At 41.6% G+C, this 17045-nt stretch overlaps 1 protein-coding gene across 1 annotated transcript; it reads right to left on the bottom strand.

Annotated features, from left to right (window-relative positions):
* Positions 1-32: 32 nt before the first annotated feature.
* Positions 33-16852, bottom strand: LOC311122115 (transmembrane channel-like protein 7). Its single transcript, XM_084196521.1, has 16 exons — positions 16718-16852; positions 15964-16231; positions 12010-12158; positions 11538-11693; positions 10659-10744; positions 10381-10526; positions 10009-10156; positions 7163-7339; positions 4697-4842; positions 4331-4445; positions 2969-3066; positions 2700-2883; positions 2202-2332; positions 1789-1944; positions 1490-1568; positions 33-1274 (listed from the first exon to the last, which is right to left on the bottom strand). The coding sequence occupies exons 1-16, from the start codon at positions 16731-16733 to the stop codon at positions 1095-1097; spliced, it is 2235 nt and encodes a 744-aa protein (XP_084052647.1). The 5' UTR covers positions 16734-16852; the 3' UTR covers positions 33-1094.
* Between the last annotated feature and the right edge of the window lie 193 nt (positions 16853-17045).

Here is a 17045-nt window from a genome sequence, read left to right as displayed (position 1 = left end):
ATATTCACACAAAATATAACAAGTAATAACATACGTTTTAAATACTTCCATTATTTATTTTCCTTTTCCATCCTCAATTCAATGATGAATAACACACATATTTTGGAATGATACAAAACAAAACCTTTTGCCAAAATGATATCTTTTTAGTTGATTAAAATGTAACAGTTCACCCAAAAACAAAGGTTTGCAATGGATACAATACTTTAAATGACAAAGCTTCCCCTTTATGGAATATAGGCAGTGGAGACAGAGTACAGTACAAAGTATTAGTTCAGTTTGGTATGTAGCAGAAGTTGGGACAGTAGATCTCAAATACATTTTGAAATGTTGAATCCCATGTAGCTTGTCATGGTCATTAAAAGTTAATACTTAAAGGGAGTTAATAGAAATAGTAAACAAGAGAATAAGGAATATAAGTTGACACATCAATACAGTATAACTTTAAAAGATAAACCAGTAAGGTCACACTTAAAGTGCAAGAAGAATGTTGTGTTCATAGGCGTGGAACAATATGGGATCAGCTTTGAAAAAATAGTATTAACTTACTGAAAAGGGAGATTCAAAGCTTTATAGTGGTTATTGTCATAAGAAGAGTCCTTCTTGGAAGGGAAAATGTGATAGTCAGCAGAATTCTCATCATGACAACACAAATAAATAGTAGTGTTTCTAGTAGTCAACAACAAACAGGACAACAAGATATTCCCCACCAAAGGCAGTAAGTAGCTATTTTGCCAGCTTTGAGTTCAAACTATTGGTCCAATATTGTAAAACGTTTGAACATCCTCAGATCTCAATTTGCGTTGGAACAAAACCAAAGAGTCTTGATTGGCAAAGCTAATCTCCCAGTTACTTAGTGTTCCTCAAATCTAGTGTCTGCCAGTGATATGGCTGGTTTCCTGGACTAAAAAGCTACTTTAATGGAGATTCTCCATTGGGCATGCATTTTAGTCCAGGGCTTGACTTAATCTATATCTGGGAAACCAGCCCCTATAGTGTCTGCCAGTAATAGTGTTTAGACAGCCAGTTACAAGTAATATCAAGGGCCCTGAGTTTTTTGGTCAGGTAAAACTCAGGGGCCTAATCCTAGCATTTCAGACATGAGTAGCAGAGTCTGGGGGTGGATGGACCAGGAAGACCCCAGAGTTGGAGCGGTAGCTGGGGCTGACTCTGTCTGAGGAGTGGGACTGGGAACCAGAACCTGGGAATCTAACAGCACAGGTCCTCTGGGCCTGACACAGCTTCTGGATCAGGAAACGCTTGTCTCGCCCATCCTGGCCCGAACAGGGAGAAGAGGAGGGTTAGTGCCTAAGTTTACCCTATGCCCTATAACAATGTTATGCCAGATAACTAGGACGTCAATTTTTTTTCTGGTCAGGTTATATGGTCAGGAAAAAAAGTGTTAACCCTAACCCTAACTCCTTTGTAGCTACTGTACAGTATAGAGCTGTGCAGCCCTGTAAGTAGACTGCTTACTGTAGCTACTCACCATGACTAGCTGTTCCCTCAGTTGGTTGATAACTCGCTTGTGAGCTCCAGCTAGAGCAATGACATAAAACATAGCCAGGCTGAGGAAGGAAAGAGACACAAGGGTTAACAAAACAGAATTTTGATGGCACTTTGTGATGACGTGTTGATGTAAAAAGGGTTTTATAAATACATTTTATTGATTGATTGGCTGAAAACACAATCTATGAGCCTGGATATCAAATGGCAATGAACCGTAGACAGACTGATTGAACTAAGATAAATAAAACAAGGAGTGATATCATTGGCCGGAACCCGTACCATGTGATGACAAAGAAGGAGACGGCGAAGGCCTCAGAGGAGATGGCCAGGAGGAATGTGCGTACTCCTGCAGGCAGCTGGGACACGGCCCGGGGGAGCACCTCCCAGGACGTGGTGTAGTTAACAAAGGGACCACAGGCCTGGGAACAGCTGATCCTGATAAGGGAGAGACAGGGAGGGTTCGTTTATGTCCCCAACAACTGATCTAGGAGCAGATTGATACTATTTCACACTACGGTCCCAAGCCAAACTGTACTGTGCTGACTCAAATATTTTCCTTTCCAGCCCAGTTTCAGCAACAGTAAAGCAGTACAGCTCAGTTAGGCTCAGCAGTGTGAAAAAGGTATGAGATTGGTGCATGGTGAGTTTCAGTGCAAAGATGCATGCTAGGCTAACTGCAACCATGTACTTACTGTGCGATGCTAATGGTGACAGGTACACAGGCCAGGGCCAGGCCAATCAGCAGCACAGCCAGGAAGAAGAAGTTGGAGCTGGAGGCTCGGAACGGACGGGTGGTCGGGCGGCAGTTATTCACCAGGGTTACCTGCAGGGTAGACAATACATACATTAATCAACATATCTGTGGGTGAGAATTCCCTTTCAGTCAACATAATACACACATGTATGTGATTGTCCTTTTCTCTATCAGTTGGCTGAAGGAATTAGGATAAGGAAATATCCTGACCTATACTATTACCTATGTGGTACAGTATGTCTCATTCAACTCAATCAGGGAACAACGGTTACCTAGAGTATGTAACCAGATGTTTAGACCCAGCTTAAACCATACGCTACAACCAAAAACACCAACAGTCATTCATATAAAGTACCTTCCTGATGCTGTATTACATAGAAATACAATTATGTCCACCGGCCCACGTTCTAGTATTTCTTTTTCTATGGTATATTACCTTTTTGATGTAGAAGATGATGAAGTACTTGATGGTGCAGATGGCGGGCAGCAGGGGGCAGTAGAACGTCCCGATCCAGCAGATGGTCTGGCCATACACGATATCCAGGACGTTCTGGGGGATGGCAAACTCCTGCTGGCCCCACCACTTGGCCAGGCCGCAGTCACAGTAGTTCACTATGAGTCTAGGGGAGGGAGGGGGGAGAGGGAGAGAAAGAACCGTCAGAAGAGGAGAGGAGAGGAGAGAAGACAAGAGAAAAGATGACTTACTTCCTAGGGAACTCCACAAAGACAGTGACGGCACCGATGATGATGAAATCAAAGATCATGAGTTTGTACATCTCCTGGCCCACACGAGACTCCCAACACTGTAGGCAGAGGCAGAATCATATGAGATCATAGTAACGCAATGGCAGTGTTGTAAAGTACTGTCAAAGTTGCGTCAATTCAAATCTGGTATTAGGAACAAAAGAGGTCAACACGACTTCTAAGATATACTAGTTATTTTAATTAATGCAAAAACCTTCAATGGTAAATATGATGTTTCGTATATACGGGCTCTCTGAAATACCTCGCAGGGCACCCCAGAGAACTAACCCATTGTTCTAGGTTCTTGTTCAAATACTCTGACAGAGAGAGTTTCCCACCTCTCTGCTGGCCAATCAGAGCAAAGACTTGAGCGTGGTTTAGACTTACTCAGCCTATCCGTTGATGCACCCCTGTTGCCAGGCATAAGTCCATATCATAACAACCTGTCATAGTGAGAAGAGCCAGCTCCCTTAGACACCATTCCTACGTCCAAGGAAGGTTCACAGATCACAAAGAACCAGTATATTCCAGTATCTGGAGACACAAATCCCTATCTCATCTTACCCCCCAAAACAGCTCTTCACATCAATCACAGCCTGCCAGGTGACACAACCTACATTAGCCCAGTCAAGAATGCATTCTTTCTAAGTTAGTCATCCCATCAATTATAAAAATAATACATCTCTCACAGTACTTAAGTAAAAATACTTTAAAGTACTACTTAAGTCGTTTTTTGGGGTATCTGTACTTTACTTTACTATTTATATTTTTTACAACTTATACTTTTACTTCACTACATTCCTAAAGAAAATAATGTACTTTTTACTCCATACATTTTCCCTGACACCCAAAAGTACTTGTTACATTTTGAATGCTTAGCAGGACAGAAAATTGTCAAATTCACACACTTATCAAGAGAACATCCCTGATCATCCCTACTGCCTCTGATCTGGCGGACTCACTAAACACAAATGCTTCGTTTGTAAATGATGTCTGAGTGTGCCCCTGGCTATCCGTGCCTACTGGTTTGCTTAATATAAGACATTTGAAATGATTCATACTTTAACTTTTGATACTTAAGTATATTTTAGCAATTACATTTACCTTTGATACTTAAGTATATTTAAAACCAAATATTTTTAGACTTTTACTCAAGTCGTATTTTACTGGGTGACTTTCACTTTTACTTGAGTAATTTTCTATTAAGGTATCTTTACTTTTACTCAAGTATGACAATAAGGTATTTTTTCCACCACTGCGCAATGGTACCTTCCAACATCAATATGTACTGTATATTTACGGTGACCTTTGACCCCCACTCACCGGGTAGAGGACGTGGTTGTACCCACAGACACAGTCGCCTTCCTGGCAAGAGGTGATCTGACCCCAGAGTGAGACGAGAAGCACACAGATACTGGTCAGGCGCATGAACACACACCTGTGGAAAGATTGACATTTTAAAAAATTAGATTATCCAAACCAGGATGCTAGAAAAACACTACTAAATCAGTATGCAAACTGGAATCGAATTGAAACATCAACAGCATCATTCATTGATTTCCACAGAAGGAAGTGCTTGGTTACCAGGGCTGGGGTAAATTTCATATCAATTCAGGAAGTAAACTGAAAAATGTAAATTCATTTTAATTCCTGAATTGAAATGAAAACAACCCCAGTCCTGTTGTTTACCTCATGAGAGTGAAGCGGATCTCGAAGGCGGGGGAGTAGTCTTCATACTGGATGATGAGGGAGAAGATGAGGGGGGTGATGAAGTTGGCCAGGGTGATGACGATGGACGGTAGGTACTCATAGATCAGGTCCAGGATGAAATTCACCTGTTATGATGACGCGTTTGAAGCAAAACAGAAAATACATATGTCATTAAGTATACAGTACTGAGGAAGGGCCGCATTCGGTCTTCACCGAGGTCTGGAGGGCCTCACTCTTCAATGCTCCCTGACTGTCTAGTTTTCCTTTTGATGACTGTTAGCAAGCTGGACAGAGTGAAGAGACTATACATGCAGGTCCATTATCATTTCTACACAGTTTAGATTTGGTTTTAGTAATTTAAATGGCGATTAAGATAGTTTCCCCCTGGGGAATTTTTAATATGCATGTATTTTATATTTACTCAAACCATCTGCGTGCCGTATGTTTGACACCCCTAAAAGAAGTATAGGTCTATTGACAAGCTACAGTTGAAGTCGGAAGTTTACATACACTTAGGTTGGAGTCATTAAAACTCGTTTTTCAACCACTCCACAAATTTCGTGTTAACAAACGATCGTTTTGGCAAGTCGGTTAGGACACAAGTAATTTTTCAACAATTGTTTACACACAGATTATTTCACTTATAATTCACAATTCCAGTGGGTCAGAAGTTTACATACACTAAGTTGACTGTGCCTTTAAACAGCTTGGAAAATTCCAGAAAATGATGTCATGGCTTTAGAAGCTTCTGATAGGCTAATTGACATCATTTGAGTTAATTGGAGGTGTACCTGTGGATGTATTTCAAGGCCTACCTTCAAACTCAGTGCCTCTTTGCTTGACATCATGGGATAATCAAAGGAAATCAGCCTCAGAAGACCTCAGAAAAAAAATTGTAGACCCCCAGAAGTCTGGTTCATCCTTGGGAGCAATTTCCAAACGCCTGAAGGTACCACATTCATCTGTACAAACAATAGTACGCAAGTATAAACCCCATGGGACCACGCAGCCGTCATACCGCTCAGGAAGGAGACACGTTCTGTTTCCTAGAGACCTAGTACCTTGGTGCGAAAAGTGCAAATCAATCCCAGAACAACAGCAAAGGATCTTGTGAAGATGCTGGAGGAAACAGGTACAAAAGTATCTATATCCACAGTAAAACGAGTCCTATATCGACATAACCGGAAAGGCCGCTCAGCAAGGAAGAAGCCACTGCTCCGAAACCGCCATAAAAAAGCCAGACTACGTTTTGCAACTGCACATGGGGACAAAGATTGTACTTTTTGGAGAAATGTCCTCTGGTCTGATGAAACAAAAATATTACTGTTTGGCCATAATGACCATCGTTATGTTTGGAGGAAAAAGGGGAACGCTTGCAAGCCGAAGAACACCATCCCAACCGTGAAGCACGGGGGTGGCAGCATCATGCTGTGGGGGTTCTTTGCTGCAGGAGGGACTGGTGCACTTCACAAAATAGATGGCATCATGAGGAAGGAAAATTATGTGGATATATTGAAGCAACATCTCAAGACATCAGTCAGGAATTTAAAGCTTGGTTGCAAATGTGTCTTCCAAATTGACAATGACCCCAAGCATACTTCCAAAGTTGTGGCAAAATGGCTTAAGGACAACAAAGTCAAGGTATTGGAGTGGCCATCACAAAGCCCTGATCTCAATCCTATAGAAAATGTGTGGGCAGAACTGAAAAAGCGTGTGTGAGCAAGGAGGCCTACAAACCTGACTCAGTTACACCAGCTCTGTCAGGAGGAAGGGGCCAAAATTCACCCAACTTATTGTGGGAAGCTTGTGGAAGGCTACCCAAAACGTTTGACCCAAGTTAAACAATGTAAAGGCAATGCTACCAAATACCAAAATGAGTGTATGTATCCACCCCCCAAAACATTTTTTGCGTGTATGTAAACTTCTAACTTCAGAAATAAATCACTCTCTCTACTATTATTCTGTCATTTCACATTCTTAAAATAAAGTGGTGATCCTAACTGACCTAAGACAGGGAATTTTTACTAGGATTAAATGTCAGGAATTGTGAAAAACTGAGTTTAAATGTATTTGGCGAAGGTGTATGTAAACTTCAGACTTCAACTGTACCTCCTAAGGAGAGGCTGAGGACATCAGAGACAGCAAGGTGTGCTGAGGAGACTCCAGACCTGTCTCTGACTGACTCTGACCATCTATCCTCCGTGGCTGTGACCAAGATGCTCCCTCCTCCACTCCTGCTTCAACTCCCTTCATGACCTTTTCATCGTCTTGCATCTCCATTTATTGATTTAAATTTGTATTCTCGTATGTTCTACTGCAATTCAGCTTTAAGCTGCTATAGTACACATGAAATTAAACTAAACTGAACTAAACTAATATTGCTGTTTAAAGGTTTATCACAATGTGATTTAAAAAGAATCCTCCAATACATGTTAGCTATAGTACCTTAGTCATCTGTGCTTTCTGGGAGAAGTTGGTGGCTATGTAGATGGAGTAGAAGCAGGCAGCCAGTACAGCGATGACAAACAGATTCAGGATCAGTCGGATCACGTAGATCCTACACTTCTCCTTCCGTGTCCTGTCTGCTATCTTCTGCTTGATCCGCTCCTCTTCCAGATCAGTCTGTTGACATAGAGAAGACGGAGGAATTAATATAGGATCTCTATTATATGCAGTTATAAGCATTTATACTGTATATATGAATAAACAAATAAACACAGCTACTTCTGAAAGGAAAAGACTAGTAGAACAGTCAGTGAGAAGCGAGAGTGGTAAAGATAAGTGAACCGATATGGTTCTGTTACATTATATGGCTGTAACCGAAATGTGTGAACTGAGGACTTACAGTTTTTCTCGATTGTTTACACACATTTTCTGAAAGCATGCCTTATATTCTCAGAACTCTACACACAAATCAAAAAACACACACACAATGGGCAAAACCCCTCAATTATCCAGCAAAATGAAACTTTACATTCAAAACAATGTTATTTCTTATCAAAATTGTATTTTGTTTTCAAATGACACACACAAACCATCATATGAATAGACATTTATAAGAACCAGTTGAACACTGATGTGCTCAATATAAAACACTATGATGAATGGAAAACACTTCTTCTCCATTCATCATAATGACTTAGGCCTTTTTTTGGTTCAGTGTTGCCATTACTACAGACAGTACATACATAAGTGTGTTGTAAAATATTTGAGAATATTGTTTTTATACTCAGAACACACAAATACACGGTAACAAATATATTTCATTTTTCCCACAAAAACAATGTACACAGTGTACATCCCATTCCCAACCAACACAAAGTTGCACATACAGTGGTCTACATACAAAACAGAAGAATTTAATGTATACAGTTACAGTAAAAAAAATAAAAATAAAAATAAAACTATGCTGCATCCTCTCTTCTGTTGCAGTCTGGCCACAGCACCTCATCCACATCACAAGCAATGTTTTCCCTGGCCAAGCAGCGGGGGAAATATCGCCTAGCATGGCGATTCCAGCCATGAAAAGCATCAGCTGCTATATCTCCACATGCGTCTTCCATAGCTTGGAGAAGAGGTATAAGCGTTTGTGGATTTCGGTCATACACTTTCCATCTCCAGGAATGGAGAATATGGAGGGAGATAAACAACTAAAAAGCGTGGGTGGGCAGTGAACCAGTTACGAACCAGAGCAGCCCTGTGGAAACTTACGTTGTCCCAAATGACAACGTACCTGAGCTGCTCTGGGCCATCTACCTGATCTGGTGGAATGAGTGTGTTGTTTAGTGTGTCCAGGAATGTGATCAGATGGGCGGTGTTGTAGGGGCCAAGGGTAGCATGGTGATGGATGACGCCGTGGTGGGTAATCGCTGCACACATTGTGATGTTCCCTCCACGCTGGCCAGGGACTTGAACAATGGCACACTGGCCGATGATATTCCTTCCCCTCTTTCGTCTTTTTGTGAGGTTGAATCCAACCTAATCAATGAAGATGAACTGGTGCTCCACTGCAGCCACCTCTAGCTCAAGGACTCTCTGAAACACACATGACAATATCAGAAATAGACATGGAGTGGTCACTATTGTGAAGCACAATCATTATGATTACAATACTGAAATATGTATACACACAGTGTTGAGAGTATGCATCAATTGTGGGATTGTATAGGACTCACTTGCACATAGTTATATCGCAATTCTTTGACTCTTTCTGAATTGCGTTCAAATGGCACCCTGTAGACCTGCTTCATCCTGAGATTATTTCTGCGCAAGACACGGTCCAGTGTTGATAAGCTTACCCTATCAATATTTTGAAATATCTCATTGTTTTCTATAAAAAAAAATTGTATTTGCCGTAATGTTATGGCGTTATTTTCTAGGACCATGTTCATGATTTCAGTTTCCTGTTCAGGAGACAGAACACGTTCCCGACCACCTTGTGTTGGTAATCTTTCAGTTCTGCCAAACAAATAGTAAAATGCTGTAAATACAAAGTAGAAATACATTTCCCAAATACTTGAAACATACTTTATTTTTACAGTCCTACAGAACAGTATTGATATGCAGTACTGCAATTTTCTAGTGAGAGTAGATTTCTTACCTATTCTCATTTCGGAATGTCCGGATGATGGATGCTATAGTGTACCTGCTCAAATGTGGCTGTACTCTTTGCCCAGCCTCCCTCATTGTAAGACCATGGTTGACCACATGATCAACCAAAGTGGCTCGGATCTCATCAGAGATTACGGTCCTTGGCCTTCCTCGTCCTCGTCCTCGTCCTTGTCCTCCTCCTCTTACTCTCACTCCTCTGGCTCTGCCTCTGTTTCCAATGTTGGCATCCATTGCTCCAAAACAGAAGAGCTCACCTGTTGTCCTTTTATGCTAAAGCTCTGATTGCTAATTGTAAAACTGTGTGACGGGTGTTTGCCCATGTGATGAGTCAGTGTGCATATTTGAATGGCAGTGTGTTCATTGTGAAAACAAGAGATTTTCTGCATGAAAATTGTGCCAAATGCAAAGATTTGTGTGTAGTGTTTTGAAAAAAGTGTGTTGTAGAACTGCAATTTGATTGTAAAGCAGGAATTGTGCTTGTAGTTTAGCAGAATTGGTTCAGGGGTTTTGTGCATGAGTTACATGTTGTGGTCATTGTGTCTCAAGTACCAGTATTTGTGTGTAAACAATTGAGAAAAACTGTAAATTCACTTTGTCAATAGTGTTGAATCACATTGCTCCCTGTTGTTTTGAGTCAACCTATGCTATCATTTACTTTCGACTGACTACTGACACCTCACCTTCAGTTCATAAAGAAGACTGCTCCTCTTGAGCCTGGCTGCGTTCTCGTTGACGATACAGAAGTCCCATCCGGCAAAGATCTTGTTGCAGAAACTCTGGAAGCGATCCTCGTCCTGCACCAGGTTACGCTTGAAGCCAGTCGCAGACCTTTGGGGAACGACAAGAAATGCAGATTTGGAAAGTTCAGTCTATTACTAAAAAAACATAAGTATTTCTATAACTGTATATGACTTCTATGTATGTTGCATGACCATGAAAAACTATTGGACAGCATGTGCATGTTTGAGAAAATGTGCCTTTTGAGGACCGGTTTATCCAAAAGACTAGTATAATTACTAGTCTGAATACAGTAAGGTAGGGCACTTTTTTACCTTTTGACGATCCATATGAGACTGAGGAAGAGGTAGGCTATAGTGACCAGCAGGTAGGCCAGAGGCAGGTTGTAGGTGAACTTAGGGAAGTGAATGGCCTCTACCTTGTAGTAACCATAGAAGAGGTAGGTCTGCTCCAGAAAGCCCTGTAAGATGTGAAACAAACAAGGGAGTCATTTTCAGTCACAGAACATCATCTACAGTTCTATGCAGGCGTACAATGAGTGACTGAATTACATGAATAATAGAGCGTGGTATATGAGGAGGGTAGTCCGTACCGTCCCTGAGAGGAGGTCTGTAATGTGCTGGTGGAAAACCACCAGGCCATGGCGAGAGGTGCTGGGGTAGTTCCTGCACTCACTGCCTGTGGAACACAACAAAAGCAACCCACAGGAACAATACAATGCTAGTAAGACATCTAGCTAGAAGTCCATTAACACTGAATTCAAAAATATATATAGACGAGATTAACAATACAACATTCATCATCTAATGTAAACATGATCGTGATGCTCTTGATGTCTCAGAACAGTTACTGACTACATGGCCCATATCTCTACTCTCTATCTGAACCTTTATGATAAATAAAGCCCATGTTATTACCATCTACAGGGTTGGAGGTGGTGTCAATCTCTTCCTGAACTACAGTTTACATAAATATTATATAACACATGTAAAGCAGAGGAGGCTGCTGAGGGGAGGACGGCTCATAATAATGGCTGGAACGGAGTAAATGGAATGGCATCAAACACATGGAAACAATGTGTTTGATACCATTACACACGTTCCGCTTCAGCCATACCACGAGCCCATCCTCCCCAATTAAAGTGCCACCAACCTCCTGTGATGTACAGGTAACTGCCAAAATAAAGGAAACACTTCAGTAAATGAACGATACAAAGTCTATTGAAAGCAGGTGCTTCCACACAGGTGTGGTTCCTGAGTTAATTCAGCAATTAACATCCCATCATGCTTAGGGTCATGTATAAAAATGCTCAGTTGCCCATTATTTTGGCTACCATGGCTGGAAGAAGTGACTTTGAAAGAGGGGTCTCAAAGGAGCATAGGGGGGTTTAAAGGGTGTGTGTTTCCTTTCTCTTGACAGTTACATGTATAATATGGTCTACTTTACTATAACATATAAAGGCCTGTGTTACCATCTACGTGGTTGAAGGTGGTGTTCCCTGAGGCATGGGGGGCGGTGATGATGGGCAGCATGACGAAGCCGAACATGAGCAGGAACATGACGATGTTGAGCAGCACCAGGAAACGGAGGAAGGAGAAGTAGGACAGGATCCCTGTGCCAAACATCCCTATGTTGGGATACGGAGAGCGGAAGGGATGAGTGATTTAGATACCATCTTGGATCTTAAAGAGATCAATGTCAATGCACTCATTTATTTCAATGCTTCCAACAGAAGACACACAAATGAGCAAGAAAACTTCTAATTGCCCAATTATCATCAGAGATATTACATAATCTCTGTTGACACTTTAGCCTTTGTCCCTCACAAATCCAATTTTGAGCTTTGTTCGTGTAACTCAGCCTTTGACATAAATCATGTATTGATGTCAATAGGAGTCAATAGGAGTAACAGGTTGTTTTGTCCCTGGCATCTACTCTCCTACCCTCAATGACGTGGATGTCTCCCCTCCAGAGCTCCAGGTTGCTGAGCATCTCAAACCCATCCTCCTTCAGCCTCCTCAGGGTCCGTCTGGTGCTCTGTCTCCACTGCCTCCAACTGCTCAGATCCTTGGCCTGCTCCAAACGCTGGTCCCTGTCAGATGATCAATCAGTCAATATATTAAGCAATCAATCAGTCAGTCAATGTTTACATACCAAGCCTTTTTCAAGAATGCTAACATCACACCAGGATCCACCAAGAGAGCTTTGACAGAAACTCAATATAGTGTCCTCCATGAACATAACCATCTCTAGCCCGATGGTTATGTTCATGAAATTGTAGCCTACTTGTAGTGAATGTTGTGCTCTGTTATTGGCCTAAGGCTTGAGAAGTCCCATATCTGGGAGAGATTCAGAGAGCATTCCTTCACTAATATTTTATATTTATATTTTATATTTATATTTTAGTCATTTAGCAGACGTTCTTATCCAGAGCGACTTACAGTTAGTGAGTGCATACATTTTTTTTCTTCCTGTAATGTCTCAAATTGATACGAGAAAATGAAATGCTGCCTGCCCAGCAATAGCTATACACTGCTGGCCCCTACAGTGAGTGAAGGCAATGAAGGCAGATAACCAATTATTTCAACACAGTAAGACTCAGTTAAAAACATACAAATCTATGATGTCCTGTAACTTATACAGTTACATAGTATACAGTGAGGGTAAAAAGTATTTGATCCCCTGCTGATTTTGTACGTTTGCCCACTGACAAAGAACTGATCAGTCTATAATTTTAATGGTAGGTTTATTTGAACAGTGAGAGACAGAATAACAACAAAAGAATCCAGAAAAACTTATAAATTGATTTGCATTTTAATGATTTTTTTCTCTCCAGAAAATCACATTGTAGGATTTTTTATGAATTTATTTGCAAATTATGGTGGAAAATATGTATTTGGTCACCTACAAAAGTTTCTCAATACTTTGTTATATACCCTTTGTTGACAATGACACAGGTCAAATGTTTTCTGTAAGTCTTCACAAGGTTTTCACACACTGTTGCTGTTATTTTGGCCCATTCCTCCATGCAGGTCTCCTCTAGAGCAGTGATGTTTTGGGGCTGTCGCTGGGCAACATGGACTTTCAACTCCCTCCAAAGATTTTCTATGGGGTTGAGATCTGGAGACTGGCTAGGCCACTCCAGGACCTTGAAATGCTTCTTACGAAGCCACTCCTTCGTTGCCAGGGCGGTGTGTTTGGGATCATTGTCATGCTGAAAGACCCAGCCACATTTCATCTTCAATGCCCTTGCTGATGGAAGGAGGTTTTCACTCAAAATCTCACGATACATGGCCCCATTCATTCTTTCCTTTACACGGATCAGTCGTCCTGGTCCCTTTGCAGAAAAAATGCAACTCAGCATTCTTTGTCCTCCAAACACGACGAGTTGAGTTTTTACCAAAAAGTTATATTTTGGTTTCATCTGACCATATGACATTCTCCCAATCCTCTTCTGGATCATCCAAATGCACTCTAGCAAACTTCAGACGGGCCTGGACATGTACTGGCTTAAGCAGGGGGACACGTCTGGCACTGCAGGATTTGAGTCCCTGGCGGCGTAGTGTGTTACTGATGGTAGGCTTTGTTACTTTGGTCCCAGCTCTCTGCAGGTCATTCACTAGGTCCCTCCGTGTGGTTCTGGAATTTTTGCTCACCGTTCTTGTGATCATTTTGACCCCACGGGGTGAGATCTTGCGTGGAGCCCCAGATCGAGGGAGATTATCAGTGGCCTTGTATGTCTTCCATTTCCTAATAATTGCTCCCACAGTTGATTTCTTCAAACCAAGCTATTGCAGATTCAGTCTTCCCAGCCTGGTGCAGGTCTACAATTTTGTTTCTGGTGTCCTTTGACAGCTCTTTGGTCTTGGCCATAGTGGAGTTTGGAGTGTGACTGTTTGAGGTTGTGGACAGGTGTCTTTTATACTGATAACAAGTTCAAACAGGTGCCATTAATACAGGTAACGAGTGGAGGACAGAGGAGCCTCTTAAAGAAGAAGTTACAGGTCTGTGAGAGCCAGAAATCTTGCTTGTTTGTAGGTGACCAAATACTTATTTTCCACCATAATTTGCAAATAAATTCATTAAAAATCCTACAATGTGATTTTCTGGAGAAAAAAAATCTCAATTTGTCTGTCATAGTTGACGTGTATCTATGATGAAAATTACAGGCCTCTCTCATCTTTTTAAGTGGGAGAACATGCACAATTGGTGGCTGACTAAACACTTTTTTTCCCCACTGTATGTTTTTATTATACAGTGCAACCCTTTTCATATTATATTTACAATACATGTTACACCAGTATAACACTGTATGATGACATACAGTGCCTTGCAAAAGTATTCATCCCCCTTGGCGTTTTTCCTATCTTGTCCTACCTGTAATTTAAATGGATTTTTATTTGGATTTCATGTAAAATTGGTGAAGTGAAATGACAAAAATAACTTGTTTCAAAAAATTCTAAAAAATAAATAACGGAAAAGTGGTGCGTGCATATGTATTTACCCCCTTTGCTATGAAGCCCCTAAATAAGATCTGGTGCAACCAATTACCTTCAGGAGTCACATAATTAGTTAAATAAAGTCCACCTGTGTGCAATCTAAGTGTCACATGATCTGTCACATGATCTCAGTATATATACACCTGTTCTGAAAGGCCCCAGAATCTGCAACACCACTAAGCAAGGGGCACCATGAAGACCAAGGAGCTCGCTAAACAGGTCAGGGACAATGTTGTGGAGAAGTACAGATCAGGGTTGGGTTATAAAAAAATATCTGAAACTTTGAACATCCCACGGAGCACCATTAAATCCATTATTAAAAAATGGAAAGAATATGGCACCACAACAAACCTGCGAAGAGAGGGACGCCCACCAAAACTCACAGACCAGGCAAGGAGGGCATGAATCAGAGAGGCAACAAAGAGACCAAAGACAACCCTGAAGGAGCTGCAAAGCTCCACAGCGGAGATTGGAGTATCTGTCCATAGGACCACTTTAAGCCGTACACTCCACAGAGATGGGCTTTATGGAAGAGTGGCCAGACAAAAGCCAATGCTTAAAAAAAGAAATAAGCAAACACGTTTGGTGTGCGCCAAACGGCATGTGGGAGACTCCCCAAACATATGGAAGAAGGTACTCTGGTCAGATGAGACTAAAATTGAGCTTTTTGGCCATCAAGGAAAACGCTATGTGTGGCGCAAACCCAACACCTCATCACCCCAAGAACATTTTCATCGGCAGGGACTGGGAAACTGGTCAGAATTGAAGGAATGATGGATGGAGCTAAATACAGGGAAATTCTTGAGGGAAACCTGTTTCAGTCTTCCAGAGATGTGAGACTGGGATGGAGGGTCACCTTCCAGCAGGACAATGACCCTAAGCATACTGCTAAAGCAACACTCGAGTGGTTTAAGGGAAAACTTTTAAATGTCTTGGAATGGTTTAGTCAAAGCCCAGACCTCAATCCAATTGAGAATCTGTGGTATGACTTAAAGATTGCTGTACACCAGCGGAACCCATCCAATATGAAGGAGCTGGAGCAGTTTTGCCTTGAAGAATGGGCAAAAATCACAGTGGCTAGATGTGCCAAGCTTATAGAGACATACCCCAAGAGACTTGCAGCTTTAATTGCTGCAAACGGTGGCTCTACAAAGTATTGACTTTGGGGGGGGTAAATAGATATGCATGCTCAAGTTCTGGTTTTTTGTCTTATTTCTTGTTTGTTTCACATTAAAAAATATGTTGCATCTTCAAAGTGGTTGGCATGTTGTGTAAATCAAATGATACAAACCCCCCCAAAATCCATTTTAATTCCAGGTTGTAAGGCAACAAAATAGGAAAAATGCCAAGGGGGTGAATACTTTCGCAAGCCACTGTATTATATGTCAGAGATCTCACTTGTCTCTGCGTTTCTCCGCCATAGATTTGGGCAGTTCCCTGACCGGTCTCTGTATGGTCTGAGTCCTGAGTTTCTCCTCATGCTGTCTGGCCACTGTGGTCTGTCCCCATTTCCCGCTGTTGGAGGAGCCCACCCTGGTCCGTGAGCTACCACGGCGCTTGGTACTGCCCGAGGCGGAGGGCTTTCTCCGGTACAGCAGAGACTGGTAGCTGGGGAGCTGGTCCAGTAGTGGGTTACGTGGTGCTCCCAGACGGTCAGTGTAGAACACTGTCAGAGAGAAATATGGTAAAAACATGGGTTTTGGGGAAAGAGGCTGGGGGTTCAAGTTCATGAAGTGAGAGTAAAATGTGTGTTTTAAAGAGCAATACTTGAATGCAATACACTGTATTAATATCATAATTGAACTCACTAAATTATTTGGCTGTGAATGTACAGGAAGTGGTGTAGCCATACAGTCATTGCAACAGTCAGGTACACATGAAAAACCACACCTCAACAATTACAACTATCAAAACATAACTTCAGCTATCAAGTTACTGTTGCTATTTAATGTCATGGAACTCAAAAAGTAAGGGAATTTTTCTAACAATAACAACGACAATTGGCTCAGTTTTAGCTACACGCTAGCTAACGTTGTCTGGCTAGCTTTTTAGCATTAGGAAAGTTTACCTGCCTCATCTAGCTAGATAGCTGGCTACGTTGACCAACTTACTTGCTGAGAAGGTCCATATGAAATTGAGTTTGCTTAGTTACCTGAGTCGCTCTCCATTTTCAGTTGTCCTCGTGCACTTTTAATATCAAAGAACGTTTAATGAACAACTTTGTTAGCCAGCTGGCTGACTAGCGTAGCTAGCTGACTTTGGCTGTCACAGTCAGCAGAAGGAAAACAAAGCAGCATTCGCTTTCCTGAATCCCAAAGCGACGCAACTCTGGAGGCTAGATATATAAATACTAGATCGGCATAGCATGCTTTCCCACAATTATAAACAATAAGCTTATTTAATGGTATGTATGACTGGAATTTAATCTAATTTCAATACTGACAAACGACCGACCAACAATTTGACGTGTATTTGTTCTA

Source organism: Coregonus lavaretus (genome assembly GCF_964263955.1).
Source record: "Coregonus lavaretus genome assembly, contig: HAP1_SCAFFOLD_863, whole genome shotgun sequence".
Lineage (NCBI taxonomy): Eukaryota > Metazoa > Chordata > Actinopteri > Salmoniformes > Salmonidae > Coregonus > Coregonus lavaretus.
The sequence above is the reverse complement of the archived record's forward strand: the minus strand, read 5'-3'. Positions and strand labels throughout refer to the sequence as shown.